This window comes from Amphiura filiformis, chromosome 3 (genome assembly GCF_039555335.1).
Source record: "Amphiura filiformis chromosome 3, Afil_fr2py, whole genome shotgun sequence".
Lineage (NCBI taxonomy): Eukaryota > Metazoa > Echinodermata > Ophiuroidea > Amphilepidida > Amphiuridae > Amphiura > Amphiura filiformis.
In genome coordinates, this window is record NC_092630.1 from 17,273,587 (window position 1) to 17,299,466 (window position 25,880).

At 35.8% G+C, this 25,880-nt stretch overlaps 2 protein-coding genes across 2 annotated transcripts in view; both read right to left on the reverse strand.

Annotated features, from left to right (window-relative positions):
* The window catches only part of LOC140147100 (hyalin-like), a 61,911-nt gene extending 40,879 nt beyond the window's left edge, over positions 1–21,032 (reverse strand). The window contains exons 1-14 of the mRNA XM_072168874.1: positions 20,738–21,032; positions 19,654–19,779; positions 19,351–19,473; positions 18,543–18,668; positions 15,878–16,012; positions 13,647–13,811; positions 12,651–12,797; positions 9,354–9,473; positions 8,159–8,413; positions 6,696–6,941; positions 5,544–5,798; positions 3,892–4,137; positions 3,230–3,484; positions 933–1,187 (exon numbers count right to left, since the gene is read on the reverse strand). Coding sequence (XP_072024975.1) covers positions 933–1,187; positions 3,230–3,484; positions 3,892–4,137; positions 5,544–5,798; positions 6,696–6,941; positions 8,159–8,413; positions 9,354–9,473; positions 12,651–12,797; positions 13,647–13,811; positions 15,878–16,012; positions 18,543–18,668; positions 19,351–19,473; positions 19,654–19,779; positions 20,738–21,032 — 2,749 coding nt within the window. The remainder of the gene's footprint in view (positions 1–932; positions 1,188–3,229; positions 3,485–3,891; positions 4,138–5,543; positions 5,799–6,695; positions 6,942–8,158; positions 8,414–9,353; positions 9,474–12,650; positions 12,798–13,646; positions 13,812–15,877; positions 16,013–18,542; positions 18,669–19,350; positions 19,474–19,653; positions 19,780–20,737) is intronic.
* Positions 20,898–25,880, reverse strand: part of LOC140147101 (uncharacterized) — a 31,871-nt gene continuing 26,888 nt past the window's right edge. The window contains exons 8-11 of the mRNA XM_072168876.1: positions 25,254–25,511; positions 24,099–24,422; positions 21,844–22,115; positions 20,898–21,010 (exon numbers count right to left, since the gene is read on the reverse strand). Of these exons, the coding sequence (XP_072024977.1) occupies positions 21,910–22,115; positions 24,099–24,422; positions 25,254–25,511 (788 nt within the window). The 3' untranslated portion in view covers positions 20,898–21,010; positions 21,844–21,909. The remainder of the gene's footprint in view (positions 21,011–21,843; positions 22,116–24,098; positions 24,423–25,253; positions 25,512–25,880) is intronic.

Consider the following 25,880-nt stretch of genomic DNA (forward strand, 5'->3'; position numbering starts at 1 on the left):
ATGTAATAACATTAATTCAAATTCATGATGTCCAGGGTAGTTATACGGGATGATTACATTTTGTTTTTATTGACAAAGACATGTGTAGAAAAGAGACAATTATTATTATTATTATTATTATTATTATTATTATTATTATTATTATTATTATTACTCAAGGTTGATTAAAATGCATATCGCAGCCAAACAGCTGAATTACATACATTACACAATATAAAAAACAATTAAATATCATATATAATACAACTTGACAAGCAAAAATACGAAAGCCCAACACACACACTCACTCACTCACTCACTCACTCACTCACTCACTCACTCACTCACTCACTCACTCACTCACTCACTCACTCACAATATTCTTCATTAATAGCATCTCCATTATTCTGCATCACACACAGTCATTAAAGGGACCATTCAACCTCGCATTCAACCTCGGGGTACGGAGCAGGTCAAATGTGCCCTAAATAGGCTGATATAAAGTTGACCGTGCATGTGCATTTCTGTCAGTGGTAAAGCCTCAGATTGGCCTTCGGTAAGCCTAAGACACTGTTGTTCCATCTGACTAAGGAATACGTGTTTGAATTACGCTTGTTCAGGTTTCGTACATCACTAACATTGAACAATCAATAAACAGGGTCATGAGTGGCTAAAACGTGTCCCAAATAAGCAGGGCCGGATTTATCATTGGGCCAGATGGGACCGGGCCCAGGGCTCCCACAATTTGGGGGGCCCCGTTGTGGCATGTTTCTTTTTAGCCCGAAAACATGATGCTTTGGACCAAAATATGCTAAAATTTAAAATTTTGCGCTCTTCGCGCGCACTACCCAATATTCACCTTCATTTGGAGCTAAAAGAGTTTTTCTATAAGCATTATATATGGAGTATATGATCTTTAGTATTTGTTTAATCCTATGTTACATCTTTCTTACCTGATGAAACTGTAACTGTGAATGAACACTGTCCAACATTTCCACTAGGGTCTCTTCCGGTTACAGCTACTACGGTTTGTCCAAGACTAAAGAATGTCCCCGATGGGTTTCCATAAGTAAGTTGAACAGCTCCACCGCTGTTATCAGTTGCAGTTGCTGGTGGGTAAGTGACAACAGTACCACCTGCTCCTTGTGCGGCTGTAGCTTGTTGGTTTTGTGGGCATATCACCACTGGTGGAACTGTATCAAAACTACCTGTAAAATAACCAAACATAAAGTTGCACATTACGCAGTGCACCTAAACAAAATAAACGTAATAAAAACCAAATCCTAACCACTTCATCACCATAAAGGTACAATATTGAATTGATTTCCTAATATTGCAGAACAGGAGTTATACGATTAATTTCAGCATAATGGAAATGGAATAATATCAATTAAAACCCATGATGACCAGGGCAGTTCATCGAGATGATAGTCATCCTATATCCCCAATCCCTCCACTAGGCACGTACCTGCTACAATAAAGATTCCCAAAGAATTCGGCAAGCTCTTTAAGAGTCTCCTATTATGGATTCGCCCAATTGGTGGTATTCACAAAGGAAGTTTAATGGTGTTGTAAAAAGCAATATACAAATAATAATTAGAGAACTAACACGTACCACCAGTGCATGTTACAGTGAATGTGCAGAATCCACGGTTACCGCTAGGATCGGTTCCGGTAACAGTAACTGCAGTCGGTCCGTTAGGGAAGGATGACCCGGATGGAAAACTGTATGATAGTCGTACAAATCCACCGCTATTGTCGGTAGCCGTCGCTTGTGGGTAGTTGACCGTGCAAGTTCCTTGTCCCTGACCTTGCTGATCTCCTGGGCAGTTAACATTTGGTGGTGTAGTGTCCCTCCGCCTACAAAAGTTATCATTTCATTAAGGGGTACTACACCTGTGGTAAATTTGTAACTATTTTTGCATTTTCTCAAAAATAATAACACACTGGTAATAAAAGTTATGTATATTATTGGGGCAAGGAATCCAATTACTACACTGAAATTTCAGTGACTCAAGTCAAGCGCTTCAGTATATATGATAGGAAACGAGGTACATCCTAGCGGTACCTTATTTCTTATCATAAATAACAAACCGCTTGTCTTGGGTCACTGAAATTCAGTGTAGTAATTGGATTCCTTGCCCCTATAATATACATAACTTTCGTTACCACTGTGTTATCAGTTTTGAGAAAAATGAAAAATAGACACAAATTATCGAGGGTGTAGTACCCCTTAACTATAAAGTATAATATTGATAATATAATATATATAATATAAAATTGCAGAACACGAGTAATACGATTAATTTCAGCATAATGTAATAACATTAATTCAAATTCATGATGTCCAGGGTAGTTATACGAGATGATTACATTTTTGTTTTTATTGACAAAGACATGTGTAGAAAAGAGACAATTATTATTATTATTATTATTATTATTATTATTATTATTATTATTATTATTATTATTACTCAAGGTTGATTAAAATGCATATCGCAGCCAAACAGCTGAATTACATACATTACACAATATAAAAACAATTAAATATCATATAAATACAACTTGACAAGCAAAAATACGAAAGCCCAAATCATATGAAAATTGTCTAACACACTCACTCACTCACTCACTCACTCACTCACTCACTCACTCACTCACTCACTCACTCACAATATTCTTCATTAATAGCATCTCCATTATTCTGCATCACACACAGTCATTAAAAGGGACCATTCAACCTCGCATTCAACCTCGGGGTACGGAGCAGGTCAAATGTGCCCTAAATAGGCTGATATAAAGTTGACCGTGCATGTGCATTTCTGTCAGTGGTAAAGCCTCAGATTGGCCTTCGGTAAGCCTAAGACACTGTTGTTCCATCTGACTAAGGAATACGTGTTTGAATTACGCTTGTTCAGGTTTCGTACATCACTAACATTGAACAATCAATAAACAGGGTCATGAGTGGCTAAAACGTGTCCCAAATAAGCAGGGCCGGATTTATCATTGGGCCAGATGGGACCGGGCCCAGGGCTCCCACAATTTGGGGGCCCCGTTGTGGCATGTTTCTTTTTAGCCCGAAAACATGATGCTTTGGACCAAAATATGCTAAAATTTAAAATTTTGCGCTCTTCGCGCGCACTACCCAATATTCACCTTCATTTGGAGCTAAAAGAGTTTTTCTATAAGCATTATATATGGAGTATATGATCTTTAGTATTTGTTTAATCCTATGTTACATCTTTCTTACCTGATGAAACTGTAACTGTGAATGAACACTGTCCAACATTTCCACTAGGGTCTCTTCCGGTTACAGCTACTACGGTTTGTCCAAGACTAAAGAATGTCCCCGATGGGTTTCCATAAGTAAGTTGAACAGCTCCACCGCTGTTATCAGTTGCAGTTGCTGGTGGGTAAGTGACAACAGTACCACCTGCTCCTTGTGCGGCTGTAGCTTGTTGGTTTTGTGGGCATATCACCACTGGTGGAACTGTATCAAAACTACCTGTAAAATAACCAAACATAAAGTTGCACATTACGCAGTGCACCTAAACAAAATAAACGTAATAAAAACCAAATCCTAACCACTTCATCACCATAAAGGTACAATATTGAATTGATTTCCTAATATTGCAGAACAGGAGTTATACGATTAATTTCAGCATAATGGAAATGGAATAATATCAATTAAAACCCATGATGACCAGGGCAGTTCATCGAGATGATAGTCATCCTATATCCCCAATCCCTCCACTAGGCACGTACCTGCTACAATAAAGATTCCCAAAGAATTCGGCAAGCTCTTTAAGAGTCTCCTATTATGGATTCGCCCAATTGGTGGTATTCACAAAGGAAGTTTAATGGTGTTGTAAAAAGCAATATACAAATAATAATTAGAGAACTAACACGTACCACCAGTGCATGTTACAGTGAATGTGCAGAATCCACGGTTACCGCTAGGATCGGTTCCGGTAACAGTAACTGCAGTCGGTCCGTTAGGGAAGGATGACCCGGATGGAAAACTGTATGATAGTCGTACAAATCCACCGCTATTGTCGGTAGCCGTCGCTTGTGGGTAGTTGACCGTGCAAGTTCCTTGTCCCTGACCTTGCTGATCTCCTGGGCAGTTAACATTTGGTGGTGTAGTGTCCCCTCCGCCTACAAAAGTTATCATTTCATTAAGGGGTACTACACCCTGTGGTAAATTTGTAACTATTTTTGCATTTTTCTCAAAAAATAATAACACACTGGTAATAAAAGTTATGTATATTATTGGGGCAAGGAATCCAATTACTACACTGAAATTTCAGTGACTCAAGTCAAGCGCTTCAGTATATATGATAGGAAACGAGGTACATCCTAGCGGTACCTTATTTCTTATCATAAATAACAAACCGCTTGTCTTGGGTCACTGAAATTCCAGTGTAGTAATTGGATTCCTTGCCCCTATAATATACATAACTTTCGTTACCACTGTGTTATCAGTTTTGAGAAAAATGAAAAATAGACACAATTTATCGAGGGGTGTAATACCCTTAACTATAAAAGTATAATATTGATAATATAATATATATAATATAAAATTGCAGAACACGAGTAATACGATTAATTTCAGCATAATGTAATAACATTAATTCAAATTCATGATGTCCAGGGTAGTTATACGGGATGATTACATTTTTGTTTTTATTGACAAAGACATGTGTAGAAAAGAGACAATTATTATTATTATTATTATTATTATTATTATTATTATTATTATTATTATTATTATTACTCAAGGTTGATTAAAATGCATATCGCAGCCAAACAGCTGAATTACATACATTACACAATATAAAAAACAATTAAATATCATATATAATACAACTTGACAAGCAAAAATACGAAAGCCCAAATCATATGAAAATTGTCTAACACACTCACTCACTCACTCACTCACTCACTCACTCACTCACTCACTCACTCACTCACTCACTCACTCACAATATTCTTCATTAATAGCATCTCCATTATTCTGCATCACACACAGTCATTAAAAGGGACCATTCAACCTCGCATTCAACCTCGGGGTACGGAGCAGGTCAAATGTGCCCTAAATAGGCTGATATAAAGTTGACCGTGCATGTGCATTTCTGTCAGTGGTAAAGCCTCAGATTGGCCTTCGGTAAGCCTAAGACACTGTTGTTCCATCTGACTAAGGAATACGTGTTTGAATTACGCTTGTTCAGGTTTCGTACATCACTAACATTGAACAATCAATAAACAGGGTCATGAGTGGCTAAAACGTGTCCCAAATAAGCAGGGCCGGATTTATCATTGGGCCAGATGGGACCGGGCCCAGGGCTCCCACAATTTGGGGGGCCCCGTTGTGGCATGTTTCTTTTTAGCCCGAAAACATGATGCTTTGGACCAAAATATGCTAAAATTTAAAATTTTGCGCTCTTCGCGCGCACTACCCAATATTCACCTTCATTTGGAGCTAAAAGAGTTTTTCTATAAGCATTATATATGGAGTATATGATCTTTAGTATTTGTTTAATGCTATGTTACATTTTTCTTACCTGATGAAACTGTAACTGTGAATGTACACTGTCCAATATTTCCACTTGTGTCTCTTCCGGTTACCGCTACTACGGTTTGTCCCAGACTAAAGAATGTTCCCGATGGGTTTCCGTAAGTAAGTTGAACAGCTCCACCGCTGTTATCAGTTGCAGTTGCTGGTGGGTAAGTGACAACAGTACCACCTGCTCCTTGTGTGGCTGTGGCTTGTTGGTTTTGTGGGCATATCACCACTGGTGGAACTGTGTCAAAACCACCTGTAAAATAACAAAACATAAAGTTGCATATTACGCATTGCATCTTAACAAATGGCATAAATGTAATAAATACCAAATCTTAACCATTTCATCACCATAAAGGTACAATATTGAATTGAATTCCTAATATTGCAGAATATGACTTATACGATTATTTTCAGCATAATGGAATAATATTAATTAAAACCCATGATGACCAGCAATCTTGTGCGAAAATCGTTGGGACAGATAATGTTTTATAGATCAAATTCTTGGGAATTGAACATAAGGCTGAAAATACATGATACGTTTCATAGCTCACGTTATCTACTTCCTTACTCCCCCTCCCCTCCCCCTGGAAAAATGTTGGGACAGACATTGAGCGCAACCACTTTTTACTATTTTTAGCCCAAATGTTTCTCATGATATTAATATACATATGAAATGTAATATCACATTAATTTTCTATATATAAAAATAGAAGCGGCTGATTTTATCCGTATGTTAAAAACCATTAAATTTGTAATACTTAATTCAGAATTTTTTTTCTTTTAACAACAACAGTATACGTTCTGTGCATTGAGAATGTTTATAGTACCTTCTGGCAATGCAGGCACAGTCATTTCATTACGTCAATTTTTTTCTAGGCCAAATCTGTCTCGTTCGAAGGAACTCATCGCTTAAGTTGGTTTTTGTGGAATATCAATTTTAAACGTCTTATTTTCTCAAAAAAGAGTCATTTTCATTGTCCTCATAATATTACCTTGCCAATGATATGATGTTGTCCGAGCAATATACCTGACCTTTAAGAGCATGCTTTTATCAATTCACTCAATTGGTGGTATTCGCAAAGGAAGTTTAATGGTGTTTTAAAAAGGTATATAAATTACAAATAATAATTAGAGAATTAACACGTACCACCAGAGCATGTTACAGTGAATGTGCAGAATCCTCGGTTACCGCTAGGATCGGTACCGGTAACAGTAACTGTAGTCTGTCCGTTAGGGAAGGATGACCCGGATGGAAAACTGTATGATAATCGTACAAATCCACCGCTATTGTCGGTAGCCGTCGCTTGTGGGTAGTTGACCGTGCAAGTTCCTTGTCCCTGACCTTGCTGATCTCCTGGGCAGTTAACATTTGGTGGAGTAGTGTCCCTTCCGCCTACAAAAGTTATCATTTCATTAACATAAAGTATAATATTGATAATATAATATATATAATATAAAATTGCAGAACACGAGTAATACGATTAATTTCAGCATAATGTAATAACATTAATTCAAATTCATGATGTCCAGGGCAGTTATACGGGATGATTATATTTTTGTCTTTATTGACAAAGACATGTGAGACAATTTTTATTATTATAATTATTATAATTATTATTATTATTATAATTATTATTATTATTATTATAATTATTATTATTATTATTATTATTATTATTATTATTATTATTATTATTATTATTATTATTATTATAATAATAATTATTATTATAATTATTATTATTATTATTATTATAATTATAATTATTATTATTATTATTATTATTATTATTATTATTATTATTATTATTATTATTATTATTCAAGGTTTATTAAATGCCTATCGCAGCCAAATAGCTGAATTACATACATTGCACAATATAAAAAACAATTAAATATCATATATAATACAACTTGACAAGCAAAAATACAAAAGCCCAAATCATATGAAAATAGTCTAGCACACTCACTCACTCGCTCACTCACTCACTCACTCACTCACTCACTCACTCACTCACTCACTCACTCACTCACTCACAATATTCTTCATTAATAGCATCTCCATTATTCTGCATCACACACAGTCATTAAAAGCGACCATTCAACCTCGCATTGAACCTCGGGGCACGGAGCAGGTCAAATGTGCCCTAAATAGCGCTGATATAAAGTTGACCGTCATGTGCATTTCTGTCAGTGGTAAAGCCTCAGATTGCCCTTCGGTAAGCCCTAAGACACTGTTGTTCCATCTGACTAAGGAATACGTGTTTGAATTACACTTGTTCAGGTTACGTACATCATCACTACCAATCAATAAACAGGGTCATGAGTGGCTAAAACGTGCCCCAAATAAGCAGGGCCGGATTTACCATTGGGCCAGATGGAACCGGGCTCACAATTTGGGGGCCCCATTGTGGACATGTGCATGTTTCTTTTTAGCCCGAAAACACGATGCTTTGGACCAAAATATGGTAAAATTAAAAAATTTGCGCTCTTCGCGCGCACTACCCAATATTCACCTTCATTTGGGGCTAAAAGAGTTTTTCTATAAGCATGATATATGGAGTATATGATCTTTAGTATTTGTTTAATGCAATGTTACATTTTTCTTACCTGATGAAACTGTAACTGTGAATGTACACTGTCCAATATTTCCACTTGTGTCTCTTCCGGTTACCGCCACTACGGTTTGCCCAAGACTAAAGAATGTCCCCGATGGGTTTCCGTAAGTAAGTTGAACAGCTCCACCACTGTTATCAGTTGCAGTTGCTGGTGGGTAAGTGACAACAGTACCACCTGTTCCTTGTGTGGCTGTGGCTTGTTGGTTTTGTGGACATATCACCACTGGTGGAACTGTATCAAAACCACCTGTAAAATAACAAAGCACAAAGTTGCATATTACGCATTGCATCTTAACAAATGGCATAAATGTAATAAATACCAAACCCTAACCATTTCATCACCATAAAGATACAAATCTGTTGGGACAGATGATGTTTAAGGCTGAAAATACATGATACGTTTCATAGCTCACGTTATGTACTTGCTTACTCCCCTCCCCTTCCCCCTGCAAAAAATGTTGGAGCAGACATTGAGCGCAACCACTTTTTACTATTTTTCAGCATTCAACATTGAATAAGGGGAGCGGGGATGCGTAAAATAAACAAACTGTCCCAAGCATTTCGCGCGGGATTGAGAGCAGTTAATCGAGATGATAGTCGTCCTTAACCAGTTAGGAACGTGTAGGACGTGTATTGACAACACCTGCCACACAACGCAAATGCGGTAACCAGAATTGCAATGTTCGTTCTACAAACTACATTCATTCACTGAACCCTCTCTATTTTTTTTTTATTTATCAAATAAGAATATTTTGCAGTAAGTTTTCAAAAAATGCTTTTGAATGTTATCAAAACGTTTTACACCCTTTATACACAATTTACATAACCCGACATTAAAACGTTTTCTGGCAACCGTGTCTAACATTATGTGAATAATGTCGAAAACGTTTTGTGTTATGCACCAACTTAAACAAATAAACATCAGATATGCGCTGTGATTAGTTAACGCTACGGGGATGCCTCGGTTAGCAAACTTATGCAGCGTTTAAAGAATGATCGCATTACAATAGATGCAACGCGTTGATTGGTTAATAGTTATTACGATATCCACGTCATTTCCCATTATAGTTTTTAACCATGCCATTACTAAGCGAAACGATTATCACTGCATGACATGTTCAAAATGTGTGCTTAAATTAGGTACATGTAATAAACCATAGATTTTAAAAATCTATGAATAAGCTCACCTCCTCCTTGTTCACAGGTGATTCCAGAGAATTGTCCAGTGCATGCGCAAACGAAATATGTATTGAATGGTGTACATTGAGCACCGTTCCGGCATGGGTTGCTAAGACATGGGTTTTCAGCTACAATGAAAAAAAACAAAAAACGGTGTCAGGGCAAATACCTTTAAAACATAACCAGTGTAGTTATGATAATATAAGAAATTGATGACCAGTAAGATATCATATGTACACTTTTGTATCAGTGGCACACGCTTTAAGCGATTTTTGGCGGGCCGAGAGGGGGGCAAGAGATGTTTGACGAGCCGTTTGGAAATTTTACCCTCCCCTCTGGGGCTCATAATTATTACACAGCCCCTAATAACCAGCGGTGCGTTCAAAAACAGCATTATGTACAAGAAACAAAAGCGCAAATGAATATACATGCACAATTGTGGCATTAAAACAAAAGCTAAAGAAATTTTCTTAAGTTGACTTGAAATGGGTCGTTAGCATGAAATAAAACAAAATATAGAATAATGAAAATTTAAAATTAAATAACATACTGGCATGACATTAAATATCTTTCAAGACAGAGGATCTCAAACACCATGCACGTTTTAAATAACTTTTGCAATACATATCAAAACAATTGTTGACTTCATTCTCACAGTCCCATGAGTTCCCAACATAAGGCACAGTTTTACATCAAAGTAGCCCGCCATTAAAAAAATTGCCAGAACATTTCTAAATTGTTGATTTAAGACTGTACTTAATTGTTGTCAATTAATTGTTGTGTCCATGGCTGTTTTGCCCTTTTCTATTTCCCTTTGGAGGTGTATAATATTATCTTTGGTATCTCCTGATACATTTTTATCAAAGCACTTGAAGGTCCTAAGAACTTATACATGTTAAAGCGCATTATAAGAGTTGCAATAGAATCAAAACACAATATAGTAGAGAAGCCACATCGGTATATCTGCTCTAGTTAAGGTTTTCGTGCATAATTTTTGAGAAAGGTGCCAGCCGGGTTAAAATTAATAACAAGAGCCTCATCTTTCTAATTAACCCGGCTGGCATTTCTGAAAAGTGACATGAGCAGAGATATTTTAAAAACCAAAAGTGCCAATTATCAAAACAGATATAACTTTGAAAGTAAAAATCTCATGAACTGTATATTTGATGTGGAGAATACATGTCACATGTGTATTTAATATTTGTTAACAAATAATATGCATTATTTTAATGATTTTGTTAAATTTTGACCAACAAAAGTTAACTTACATGGTAAAAATGGATTTTTTAAATATTTGAAATGCATTGATATGAATGTGTACATCAAAAAGTCAACCATGACAACTTCCTGAAATCAAAGGTTTATGACCTATGAACTCTTGAAAATCGAATCTCAACACAAAATGATTGTTAAAGCAGTAGTTTTGCCATCAAAATCGACTGAAAAATGGCGGGGAAATTTGGTTGCCATGGTAACTGACCATATCTATGACTCCTGCAACTATCCTGAAATTGTAGTAATAGTTCATATAAATAATATTAGTTGCAGTAAAAACTTGTATGTAGAAAGTAATCAATAACAATTTGAATTGCTATTTTTAGCTAAAAATTGCCATTTTTTAGCCAAAAACAAGCATTTTATGCTGACCTTTGATTTTCAAGAGGTCATAGGTCAAAAACCTTTGTTTTTAGGAAGTTGCCATGATTCACTTTTTAGATGTACACATTCATATCAATACATTGGTATACTTTTTATTTCAAATGTCTTAAATTTAAAAAAAAAATCCATGCTTTACCATGTAAACTTAACCTTTTTTGGTCAAAATTGAACAAAATCACCGAAATACGCATTTTCCCTCAAACATTTTGAAATTTTTTGGTTAACAAATATTAAATATACATGTAAATACTAAGTTCATACTTTATTTAATTTTAAAGTTATAGCTGTTGTTAATAATAATTGACACATTTGGTAAAAAAAGGTAAAAAATCACAAAACTGTATTTTTCAACCCATATCTCAGCCCACGCCACTTTTCAGAAATGCCGGCTAAAATGGAAAGATCAGAGTGTGTGGGTATATGTTAACCCCATAAGAGGCTTTTTCCAAAAATGTTGGACGAAAACTTGAAAATCACTATTTGGCCTCTCTAAATCTCAAATCATAGGGCTTGTCATTTGCAGCCTTCCTGCTATAGGCCTATGTATTTAAATGTATATAGGGTACTACACCTGCCCAATTTTTGCCTATTTTGCATTTTCTCAAAAATTATAGTGCATTGGGGACAAGTAAGATAAGTATATTATAGGGGCAAGGACTACAACTACTGCACTGGAAATTGTATTTCAGCACAGACAATCGTTGTGGAGTTACACTCAAAAATGAGGGAAAACTACTTGCTTTGAGTTGCTGAATTTTCAGTACAGTAGTTGTAGTCCTTGCCCCTATAATATGCATATCTTTACCTGTCACCAATGCAAATGCAAAAATAAGCACAAAATTGGCCAGGGGTGTAGTACCCCCTTAAAGTGGTCACAGGTCACAGAAATATGTCACTGTGAACTTTTTCAATTCAAACAGCCAGCTCAATACATTGATATCAATTTCCCGTCAAATAAATAAATTTTTACACCACCAAAAAATTGCGTAAAAAATTTTGGTAAAAAATTTTAAAAATGAAAAAGCATGTTTTAACCAAAATTTTGCATCAATATGGTATAATGGAATATTTTTGTTTACAGATTTAAAATATTCACATACCTTTTATTATTCAGCGCAAAAATTAAGGTTACTTTTGAAGTTACAGCTACTTTAATATTTGACATTTTTTGGGTAAAAAAGTCACAATTAAAAACCACATTTTTCAATCAAAATATCTTTTCAGAATTGCCAGCCAGGTTAACATATAGAGGAGACTCTAACGATTAATTCTAACCCGGCTAGCACCTTTGTCCAAAACTGATGCAAGGGACCCTATAAAGCCACATAGTGGCCTCTCTACTAGCCCCGTTCTCAAACCGCGATGCATCTTGGAAAATCATCATACAGGTATCAGAGTACAGCTCAACAAGAAAGTCAAGTTTTAAAATGCCAGCAAAAGTTTTAAATAAAGCTACAAAATTGCTAAAATGCTAAAGATTTTCCGTCGTTGTTAATGCACTATATAAAAAAGAATTAATTTAAATTTACTTTCCACGTCCAGCGTTTAAATAGTCATGGTGATTTTTGCTGCAGTGGTATATTTCAACATTTGATAATTGAAATTCATAGATATCTTATTTGTACAGTTTTGACTTAATAACTTACTACTTATTTCGCAGAATTGTCCGAAGAATCCGATATTACAGTTACAGACCGCAGCAGTTCTTTGGGCGTAACTGAAATAGGCATTGACACATGTTCCTCCATTTCTGCAAATTATTCCAGAACACTCATCCGCAGCAGGATTATTCACTGAAAGCAAGATATGATAGGAAAGATGGTCATTCCCGAATCCTTTATGAACAAACCGAATATACGTCATCGCCGATGCGCACATCATCATTACACACGCTCAGTCGGTGGAACTTGAGCATGTGATGACGTAGTTTCTGTTTCTTTTGCAATGTATTTCGGGAATTACCGAAATGACCAAATAGGGATCACTCTTCAATGCAATTAATATGATTGTATTGTATTGTAACTTGGTACCTTTCAGATTGATGCAATGTTAAAGAGCATGTTGGGTAGAGTAGGAGGCTAATCAAACAAATAATGGGCTATTCCAGTTGAAATCCATATACCTCCGACGGATAAGGCACCAGAAACAAATATGTTCGATCTTTGGATCGACCGTCGATGCTGCTTCGATGCTTGTTATTAATGAATCAGAACTAATGAATCAGAACTAACGCCAAATTTAAATTGGCCAATATCCCTTCAGGCACAAATTACTATTTTATCACAATTAACAATAGTAAATTAATTGATTTCATAAATAATAAGGATCGACCAAGCATCGATGGTCGATCGAAAGATCGAACTAATTTGTTCCTATTGCCTAACATGACCTTATTCTGACAGACGGTGTAGATTCAAATGGAGACACCCCATTTGTAATTCAAACTGTGTGGGGAATTAGGATTTCAACTGGAATAGCCTAAAGTAGCAACAAGGTTTTCTTCTTTCTCAACATATATTCGTCATATTCTACCATGAAGAAGTCAAAATTTCAAACCAAAAACAAATTTTTTATAGCAATCACATATAATGTCTTTCATTGATTTTGTATTCTAGATCATTGTTTATAAAATCCTAACTTACCTACGCTGGTGAGACAGTTGGAGCCACCAAAACCTCGGTTGCAAACACACGTGTATTGGTTTCTGTAGAACCCTTGTGTCGCACTGTTTTGATCATAACCATTGTAACATTCACCGTTGTTCTGGCATGGAACATTGTTGCATGATTCAAAGTTGGGAGTTGTATCTGCGAAAAGATGTTTAATACAAAATCATATTTTGCATTTAAAATGCGTTTTTCTGTCGGTGCGTGTAATGCGTCTACATTTCATAAAATTTTCTGGTGTATGGGATACTTTCCTTTAATTTGAAACATCAGTATAGGGTCCAGCCCATAAAATTTAAATGTCGTTATCGACAGATGACATTATATCAAAATGTTCAGAAGAGTCTGGAGAATATTTTCTGCCAAATGTTATATTCCGTTTCCATGGCAACGGTTACGCTATTTAAGGATTTTCTATCTAATTCTTTAAAACTAAAAAGACTAGAAACGTTATATTTGGTGTGCAGATCACATGATACATAGATATTTAATATATGAACAAAATCATCACTTAATCCAACATATTTGATTTGGAAAATAACATTTTTGGTGATTTTTGTGTGCAATTTTGACCAAAAAGTAATTTTTGGATGGGAAATTTTTGAAAAATGATTTATGCGTCATTCAAAGTGTATCAATTTATCAAGATCGATATTTCGATCAAAAAAGTCAATCACAATATTTTTCTAATAGAGCCATTTACACCCATTTTTATTGGGAAATTGGCTCAATGTTACTGGAGAAATTTGATCAAAAATCAATTCTATTTGAATTATCTCAGTAGCTTGTTATTTTTTATGAAGACATGTACATCGATAATATAAAGTGTAATTTAAGCTTGTGTAATGCAAGAAGTTGCTAACAATGGTTTAAAAGTGTTCATTTTTAGCCAAAATGACCAAGATACCTAAAAACGCGCAATTCATGATTACTTATTAATTTCAAGATGACTTTTTTGGGTCAAAACTGCAAAAAAATAAAAAAAAAAGTTTCACCCATGAATCAAATGTATTAAATGAAGTGATGATTTTGGTCATGTGACATTTTTGGTAAAGACAAAATCCTTAAATAGCACTGCTGCCATGGAAACGGAATTGACAAATTTGCCGACATGGCAGAAAAGATTCTCCAGGCTCTTCAAAATATTTTGATATATGATTTGTCTATTTGAAACATCTGTCCTACCAAACCTTTAAATGGCATGCGCGTATTTTTTTTTTTTTTGGGGGGGGCTTTGGGCGCCAGCCCCGGGGTCAAAGTAGGGGCGGCAAAAATGAAGGGGCGGCGGAAGAAGAAGGGGCGACAAAAACAGGGGCGGCAAAAACGAAGGGGGCGGCAAAACGAATTAGCAAATAAAAAAGGGCGCCAAAAATTGTAAATGCATAAAAAAATTTGAAAAAAGGTTGCTTTTTGGACGCTAGCGTCTAAAATCCTTTTTTTTTTTTTTTTTTTTTTTGCTCTTAACTTTTTCAAACGACCGTGAAAAAAATTGGGTCAACCTTTTCGGGCTGTTAAGGAAGGGGCGGCAAAATTGTTTCTTCTTCAGCCCCCCGGGGTTGGGGCGGCCACGGTACGCCACTGAATGGTATATATTTTGTTTTAGATTAGATGGTTTAGATAAAAACGTCTTAATAACATTAAATGTCGGGTTATATAAATAAAAGGTCATGGAAACGTTTCAAACGTTTTGTATGAAAACACACTACAACGATATTTTTAAAATGTTTTTAAAAATGTTAACATTATTTTAGAACATTTGCAGGGCGTTATCAAAAATGTTTGTGAATGCTATGAAAATGTTTTGTACCTATCCTTTATAAATTATAACCCGACATTTAAACGTTTTCTGGCAACCTTTTCTAACATTTTGCGAATGATGTCAAAACGTTCTGTGTTTAAAATCATAAAAACTTGAAATGAAAAACAGATTTTCAGACCCGTAGAGGTGTGATTGTTATCAATTCAGAATCTGAATGTGATGTTTATATATTAATTGTGTTTTCCTTTCATTATTTTTATTTTGATAACACTGGGTTCTCAAAATGTGCTCATCTGTCTGGACACAATTCTTTAATATTCAGCGCATGCATTGAATGATATTTCAATTTCTTACTTGAGGTCAAATTTTGAATTCTGAATGTTAGATGGGGGTGACTGAACCATGGCAGTGGAAATGAGAGCATTTTGGTCATAGTGTGAATATTTACCTATTGGAGTCTCACAGTTGATACCGCCATAGCCAGATGGACAGGTACATGCGTAGTAGTTGTTACCCAAAAAGGCACAGGAACCTCCATTTTCGCATGGGAAGTTATTACATGGATTCACGTTTATTTGAGTTCCTAAATAAATAAATAAATAAATAAATAAATAAATAAATAAATAAATAAATAAATAAATAAATAAATAAATAAATAAATAAATATTACACGTATATCAATACAGTATGTATTGGACTCGCTACACTGTGTTTCACGTTGCTAAACGATCATCAGGCGAATGACTATAAACTACGGAGGTTTTTGCTTCTTCCTGGCAGTGTTGCCATGTCGACATTTGCTTATGAATTCAGTCCGTTTGTTTAACGATCTGTTTGGATCGGCTTTTTATTATTAAGGATTGCCAATTTCTCTTCGAGGCATAGATTGCACATACCCGTTTTGCGCCTAAAAGTATTTGATTTGAGGATGGTTTCCCAGGATATATCATATTTAACATTATTGTCTTTCAGACTCCAAATGTGTTTAGATAATTCGGTTTCGTTCTTGTATTTTTGTGGGTAAACGACTTAACATGGTTATTATACCTTTCCTTGAATTTGCCACCAGCAAGGCCTACATAGGTTTTACAACCCTTACTGGAGCTGACGTTAGCTTGATATACTACTGCTTCTGACAAGCATTTCCCTTTTAAGGGCAATTTCCTTTATATTTGCGAGTACAGTTGCACTGTTTCTTGGGGTTTCTTCATTTTGCGTTTTATTTTTGAGTTTTGCGCTTTGATAATTGCACCAACATTTTTCATGCAGCTATAGCTTATTTTTATGCTGTTGCGGTTGAAAATTCTGTTCAGTTTGGACCCCTTGGGGAAATGCTTGTCTACAAGCTTTAAAAATTTCTGACCAATATTCGTTTTTACACTTCTACTATACGGAGGATTATACCAAGTGGTTTTTCTTTTTCTGTTACGAGATTTTCTACCACTGGTTGCATTGTTCTTTTGGTATTTGATTTTTTCCTCATACTCTGAGGATGCTAGAGCTTTGTTGTATATTTCTGCGTTACGATTGAAGACTTGTAGACAAGCATTTCCCCAAGGGGTCCAAACTGAACAGAATTTTCAACCGCAACAGCGTAAAAATAAGCTATAGCTGCATGAAAAATGTTGGTGCAATTATCAAAGCGCAAAACTCAAAAATAAAACGCAAAATGAAGAAACCCCCCAAGAAACAGTGCAACTGTACTCGCAAATATAAAGGAAATTGCCCCTTAAAAGGGAAATGCTTGTCAGAAGCAGTAGTGTATCAAGCTAACGTCAGCTCCAGTAAGGGTTGTAAAACCTATGTAGGCCTTGCTGGTGGCAAATTCAAGGAAAGGTATAATAACCATGTTAAGTCGTTTACCCACAAAAAATACAAGAACGAAACCGAATTATCAAACACATTTGGAGTCTGAAAGACAATAATGTTAAATATGATATATCCTGGGAAACCATCCTCAAATCAAATACTTTTAGGCGCAAAACGGGTATGTGCAATCTATGCCTCGAAGAGAAATTGGCAATCCTTAATAATAAAATAGCCGATCCAAACAGATCGTTAAACAAACGGACTGAATTCATAAGCAAATGTCGACATGGCAACACTGCCAGGAAGAAGAAAAAACCTCCGTAGTTTGTAGTCATTCGCCTGATGATCGTTTAGCAACGTGAAACACAGTGTAGCGAGTCCAATACATACTGTATTGATATACGTGTAATACTACTGCTCTTTTTCGAAATCGAGCACTCTTTTACAGCAGTTTGTGATAACTTTTTCGTGTATATAAATAAATAAATAAATAAATAAATAAATAAATAAATAAATAAATAAATAAAAATTAATTAATTAATTAATATTCATTTAGACCTTCAAGAATAGAAGTCGTTACTCTGAGTTTCACGCCAAAAGGCGATCGTCAGATGACACGACACCTAAAAATGTCTAAAAGTGTTGTCTGACGATCGCCTTTAGACTTGAAACTCCGAGTAACATTGAATTTTTATACGCTCTCCCTTCTTAGGATTGAGCACTCTATTCAAAAGGTAGGCAATTTATGAATATGTTGTAAAACAATTTAAAAAAATCAACACATGATAAATAAATACAAATATAAAATATATAAATGAATTAATAAATACTTGGGGAAAGATGACTATCTTCGTGCAGAGCAGAGTGCTCGATGCATTAAAACAGAGCTAATAATACGAGTAGAACTTGTAGAACGAAAGTTGTAACTCTGAGTTTCACGCTAATGCGATCATCAGACAACTGATAAATAAATAAATAAATAAATAAATAAATAAATAAATAAATAAATAAATAAATAAATAAATAAATAGATAAATAAATAAATAAATAAATAAATAAATAAATTTAAAAAACATATAAAAAATAAATAAAAGATAAGCTGATTAGCATAGTGCCTACACTGTAAATGAACAGAGTACATAATTTTTTTTAACAGAGTACATAATTTGATGTAACATAACTTGCTTTCGTTCATTTGGTAAGAGCGCTGGTTGAATACTCAGAGATCTCCAATTCGCCCTTGACCTACTTTGAGGAGAGAATAAATTTGATAGTGCCTAAATGTTGGAAAAAAGGGTTCTCACTGATTTCACAGTTCGCGCCTTCAAATCCAGGTTGACAAGAGCATTGATAAGCATAACATGTTCCTTGAACACGTGAACATTGGCCTCCGTTAACACATGGGTTGTTGGTGCAAGGGTCCGGAACAGCTGAAATGACATCAATATATAAACACAATGGTGAACCAACACGGTGAGTTCTGGGGAAAGATTATACAACATTACATTGTCTTTACAGGCAGGATATTAAAAGTTTCAATAATCAGATACAAATGATAAGAATTTACTTGGTACTAGACAGTGTGTACATTTACGCCAAAGAGCAGCTAGTCCGCAGGACAGGATGTTCCTTAAAGTAACTCGTCCGGCGTAACTTGTTCATATTGTTTTATGTGTAATTTTTGTTTCGATGTATCGGTGCTCGGGCGCTGTCATAGTGCTTAGTTATCAGCGAGTAACATTTCCATAGTATGAAACATTGCAAAATTGTCCCTCTGACCCGATACCAAAATGATTTTACCGGGACGTATCACGTATGCGGGCAATTTGCAAGTTTTATGTAGAAATGAGCCAACATATTAAGGATAGTAATATTGTGGCCTGATAATGCCAAACGAAAGTTTAGCGGCAACATTTCAGGGCGTCAGTCGGACTGGCTGGTTAGGAAAATAACACGTTCTGAGACAAAGTAGCACGTCACGGACGTGCACACGGGCTCTATTTTACACACTGCAGAAGACCCTGGTTCTAATCCTGGTCATGATTTTTTTCCTTTGGCCGACAAGAATATATAGGTGAGTATTTGCTTGTGTACATTTGATAATAAACCTACCGGTTTGGCAGAATAGTCCTGTGAAACATGAAGGACAAGCACATGAGTAATCAGTGCAGCTATTCGGCTGAGCCTGGCAGATAGCACCGTTCTCACAATAGTGGTTGAAACAAGCATCGATTCCTGTAATGAATGCAATGAGTTGCGTGTCATATATTTTATAATAACCATTGATCATCATACATAAAGACAGTACATAGTATGGTCGACATACGACGGGAGAAACAATATGAAATAACAACATCGCAGAAAATTTTGAAGGTTCTCGATAGTAACGTCTTGGAATGACAATGAACTACTCACGGTTTTCACAGAATCGTCCATAATAGCAAGGTGGACACTGGCAGGAGTATTGAGTACACGAGCCTGGGAAAGCCTCACACTGTCCGCCATTCTGACAATTATGATTAGCACATGGATTACCTGCCACTGAAATAATAATAGCATATTTATATTATATAGGCCGATAAGGGAAACGTCATTATTTTTTTAATTAAAGGTGGAAGATCTTTTTTTGGATTCAGTGGCAACTACAGTGTCAGTAGATGAACTAACATTCATGTTTGCTAAGCCTTGAGACTGCGGTTGAACACTGTTGATCCTGGAGAAAGGATGTTACAGAGACTGCACCACAACTTTCTTGAGCGGTGGATTAGAGATTAATAACTGTCTATTTGGATTGCGCGCTACCATGTTTGCACAGATTGTCATACGCACTTTTGTTATTGGTCGTCCTATTTTAGCGTGATCGACTTTTGGAAAGGGAAATGTAAACATTATTTATAATTATTTTACATACTTTTGTTGAGCAAAATTTTGTGTTATTTTGTAAAGCGAAGAGATCAAAGTGACGGTTATGAATGAGGTTAATAACTTTCTATCGGTAATATGTCGAGCATTGTGAAATTCAAAACATTTTGCTTTGGACCTCGGAATATCCCGAGGGGCGTATATTCCTCGGTTCCAACGGCAAAATGTTTATATTTTCACAATGCCCTCCATATCCAAATAACCGATGCGCAGTTATTAACCTCTAACTAAAACACTGTGCTGGTGACTCCGCAATTGATTTTTCCGACAATATCCGCTGGACAGGGAAATTATTAACGGTAACCATGGTAACAATAAAATGGCTGGACAAGTCATTGCTGGTGGGAAATTATCAACAGTGCTGCAACCATGGCAACGATAAAAATCCGGTTAAAACTATCTTTAAAATAGAGAAAATTAAAATAAAGAAAATGCCCATTTTTGGCTCTCATAAGAAAGGGGTTGGCACACGGTAGATCCTTAGGAGCTATTAGGTTACAATTGCCCAAAATTGCCCTAACGCACTTAGACAGAATAAAATTTAACAAAACAATTATATTTGATCAATTTATATTACCTTGAGTTATAGACACTCTTGTCTCACAAGTAGCAGTGCGTCTATTAGTGTCTCGTGCAACTGCTGTGACCGTTGATGTACCAACATTCATAGTGGCACTACTCTGGCTCTGTGATGTGAACTGGGTTGAGCCGGTTGAAGAGTATCTTACTGTTACAGCGCCACAATTATCGAATGCTGAAGCTTGGAAGTTAACTTGAGTATTTGCAGTTCCGCAATCAACTGCACGATTAGTGTCTGCAGCGCAATTGATTGTTGGAGGCTGGTCATCAACTGTGGTATTGAATATACACATGTTACTAATTCCACGTCAGTTCTAAGCTATACCATGACAATAATGCTGATAAAGGGTCAATATTGTAAACTTGTAATCAGTATGCTCCCAAACAACGGAATATCCGCTTGTTAAAAAATATAGCAGATAATGCTTTTTTAAATATGGAAATAGGATATTTTTGAATGAGTTTTTGAATAAAATGACACTATTAGTAAAACCCGGTACTTTGCGTTTCTGAGTTTGAATTAGGATATTTGTCCTTGCAGGTAAGCAAAGGAACCCAAATTTGGTCTACCACTCTTTACAGAAACGCATTATATATAATATTTAAAAAAAAATTCTTCAAGGCTCACAATTACACGAAGCTCCATAGATTTTGATTTTATAAACCTCTATGTAATTGGGAACACATTACCAATGACGGAGTAAATGGATGACGTTAATGATATAGAAAGGTTGGCAAAAACTGAAAGCGAGGCCGAATAGTGTTACTGAAACGTCTGGCGTGTGTAGTAGACAATAAGGTATATTATATTACTGATAGTATTTGTTAGGCAAACATGATGCATGCTGGGAATGTAAAGGGCTTAAAAGCTATTGAATTCATCACCTGCGATGGCCAATTTGAGCCCTGTCATTCCCAGCATGCATCACTTTTGCATATCAATCGCTATCAGGAATAACCCTTGAATAGCCCGGACAATAGAGTATGTAAATGGCATGAAAATGTAAGTGTTTATGTGAAAAAATCATGGTGAATGCGGGTTTGAATGGTCTTGATGTGTCCGTATTGTTACTGAATTCGACAACCACTTCTAAAACTTATTACCTTCGACAACAGTCACTGTGAAAGTATCAGTCGATGAGAGAGCACTGTTATCAGTGGCTGTTCCTGTTACCGTTGTCTGTCCAGTTTGAAAGGTTCCACACACTTGATTTCCTTGAGGGTGAATCGAATAAATCCACTATCGTATCTTACAGTAGGAGTTCCTGCGTTGTCTGTCGCTATGCATGATGCGAAACATACTTGTGTGCTTCCTTGTCCACACTGCACTTGAGATGTAACATTTGGACAGAAGATGTTCGGCGGGGTGGTGTCACCTGCAATGAAATTTTGTCATATTGATAATGTTATGACCTGTACCCGTGAGCTATCGATATGGGAAATATATTTTACATGTTATTGGGTTAATCCACTGCTGTTTTCCTACATCATTGTCTATGGCTGAGCATTATTAGTTGAAACACACCTGCTCATTAACAGTTTGTCCACTCTGAACTTGGGAACTGACATCTTGTCCACAGATCCTGAGGAGCTATAGGCTACAAAGACTGCGCCACAATTATCTCAAACGGCGGCTGTGAACTAAACCATTGTACTAGTGACAACTCAATTGATAACTTCTCGGACAATATTGGCTGGACAGGAGTTTGCCGGTGGGATATTATCAACAGTGCTGCAACCATGGCAACGATAAGTCCGGATACAACCGATCATCAAAGAGGGAGAATGATTAGTTTATACCATTATGTAATTAGTATAAAACTAACATTATATAAAAAAGCTCAAAATGCCCCCAACGCATTTAGGGGGTCTGTCACGGGTCACCCACCTTTGCACACTACGTTAATGATAAAGAAAGGTTCGCAAAAATTGAAATAGAGGCTGAATGATAGTGTTACTGAAACGTCTGGCGTGTGTAGTAGACAATATAATCCGGGCAATAGAGCATGTAAATGTTATGAAATGCTTTTGTGAAGAAAACACAGGTTGAATGCGGGGTTCATAAAACATGTAAGGAAAATTTAATGAAATTTCCACTTTATCAAGTGGAAAAAATGAAAAATAATCACAATTGTTTCAATTTGGGAAAGAAGTAGACAAAACAGCATATAAAGGGTGTATCAAAATGATTGGTACCCATCAGTTTCCAGTGATTGTGGACAAGAATTTCACATCAACATATAACATAGGAGCTACCTAATTTATTGATGAATGTTATGAAAGGTTATATAACTATAAATTCTGGGAAATGTTACATGTAGGAAGAAGCAGGTTTGTCAATAAACATCAAAAACTGATGGGTTCTAACCATTTTGATATAGCATTGACTGAAAGCATGTTCTGTCTTACGATCATTCATGAATACGTGAGATCAGTCACTACGATTGATCTCTATTAAATAGAGATTACTGAACCACTCCTCCCTACACCATACATAAATTCTCCCAACCATATTTCCCAAATATGAAATTTAAATAAAAGTAAACTGAGTTCGGCAGAGGTGGGAATCGAACCCACGCCACTATCATGGGTACAGTAAACTTTTAGGGCCTTAGACCGCTCGGCTACCTGACTTATTAGTAACCATCTTGAAATAATATAATTGCAACTTCAACATACCACGAGACAAGCAAAGACATAAAGCGTACCATATTTTGGAATTTTATACAAACATTAATGTGTATTATAGCGCTAAATGTTGAGAATTGTGTTTTCTACACACAGAAAGATGCCAATACATGGGTCTATATACCTGCACAATACATTATCGATTTTGACTCGCCGCATTGCACGCGGGACTGCACGTGGCTATATAGAGCAGTATGCAGCCAACCATTTTTCTTGTATAGACCATGTAGGCGTTCTGGGTTTTTCCATTTATATAAAAAAATCCACATAAGACCCTAAAGTTTATTGCAGAAAATAAAAGATTAGATTAAAATCCACATTAGACCCCAAAGTTTATTGCAGAAAATAAAAGATTAGATTACCATAAAAACGAAACAACAATCTTTGGCGGGGTCTAATGTAATTTTTACTTAGGATTTTTACGAACTTTTCAGTCTTCATTTTCACTAAATTCAAAAACAAATTCACGTATATAAAATTAAAATAAAATTCTTTACCGCTTGGGTATCACGAATCGTTATATATGCTTTTCAGTTCATATTCATACACTCTTTTATAATAATAATAATAATTGAAACACTGAGCTTTAACTTGGCTTTAACTTAGTGTGTAGTCTGACATGACAATGTGTGTAGATACCTAATTGCAGCAAGAGAGCTCAAGAGACTCACATTGTCTGAAGTACGTAAATGTACAGGTTGCCGTATTACCAAGATTATCAGTTGCAGTGACCGTTACTGTATTAGATCCACATGATAGATTATTCAAAGAATGCGTTGGTTGTGTAGATTGAATTGTAGTCAAGAGTTGATTGTTAACTGCTGGAGTTACATCGAAATTGCTGTATCTATATGCCAGCTGAACGTTAGCATTGTTGGGGAAACTCGTGAGTGATGGACTGTTGAAGCTGACTTGAGATGAGGGGTTTGGTGACAAAGGATTGAGACTGTTTTGAGCGAAAGCGTTGGTAGGATCCGGACAGACTACCCTTGGTGCTGAAAATAAAAAGCCATAGTTTTATTTAACTTTATTGCCAAACTTGACATTTAGTTTTAAGTTAACAAGTTGACCTACAAATTACTAATGGGCGCAATGCAAAGCTTATCAATATGGAAATCTAAAGTTATTTACACAGTGGACACTAAGATCGAGTACTAGATCCATATCGACTGAAAACGTCTAGTGTATATGACTCGAATAGCCCAACAGTGCTCCACGTGTCAGATATTGAGGCTAACGATGTACAAGAGTAAATGGGATGAAAGTTTCCTCTCTTGGTAAGCATGGTAAGCAATCAAAGGTTATGAGAAATATGAATTGTAAAACACATCAGGTATAATTCTATTAGCTGCAGCATATGGAGGTGAAACTTGGGCACTCAAAAAAACGAGACAAGCAGCGGCTTCAAAGGTTGTCAATAACATTTGGGACGCGTCATAAACCCATCGTAAGTATGGCAAGATCACACCCATCCATGGTATGTCTTCCATATGATTGTTGCTGTAATGGTTTAGGACTTTTTATAGGTAAATGGACTTGCAACGTGCAACAAAAGTAATAGTAATATGTAATCGAATTCAGGTGTTTAAGATATGTTCTTAACATGGATATATTTCCGATTATTTCGAGACAATCTAGCATTCTGTTTTGTTCAGGATCCGTTTTTTTTAGAATTCGCGCCTAATGGGATAAACGACAATCAGACAATTGAACGATGAAGTGGTCATACGGTGCTGTTACCTCATCTATGCATACACGTTTCTAAACGTTGTGAAAAAAGGTTCACTTGTTACTGAACTTTGAAAAAGCATAAAACTAAAGATTACCTCTTGTAACAACGTAGTTGTATGTACAAGTCACTGTATTTCCATTTGTATCTCTCACAGTTAAAGTTACCGTATTTGTTCCTACTTGGAATCCCTGTAGAAAGTGTGTCGTTGCCTGATTGAACTGGAATGTACCAATTGTTTGACCATTATTGGTGTATGTATAGGTTACCACAGCACCGGTTGGGAAGTTGAAAGTGGGACGAGCGAAACTGGTTGATGTTTGCGTCGAACTTATAGGATTCGGGCAATCAACACCTGTAATTTAATTATTTATTTAATAAATAATAATAATAATAATAATAATAATAATAATAATAACAGTAATAATAAAAATAATAATAATAATAATAATAATAATAATAATAACAACAACAACAACAACAACAACAACAACAACAATAATAATAATAATAATAATAATAATAATAATTATAATAATAATAATTTGCGTTTCAATTTGATTTTCCACCAGCAGTTTATCTTGCCTATGAAATGATGACTTCTTTTTCCCATTATAAACGTACATGTCGTCATAATAACGAAATATCGGATTTTTAATGGGGTGAGGTGTGGGTGTGTTGTAAAGGTCCAGAGAATATTTGGCAAAGAAATCACAACAGTGTT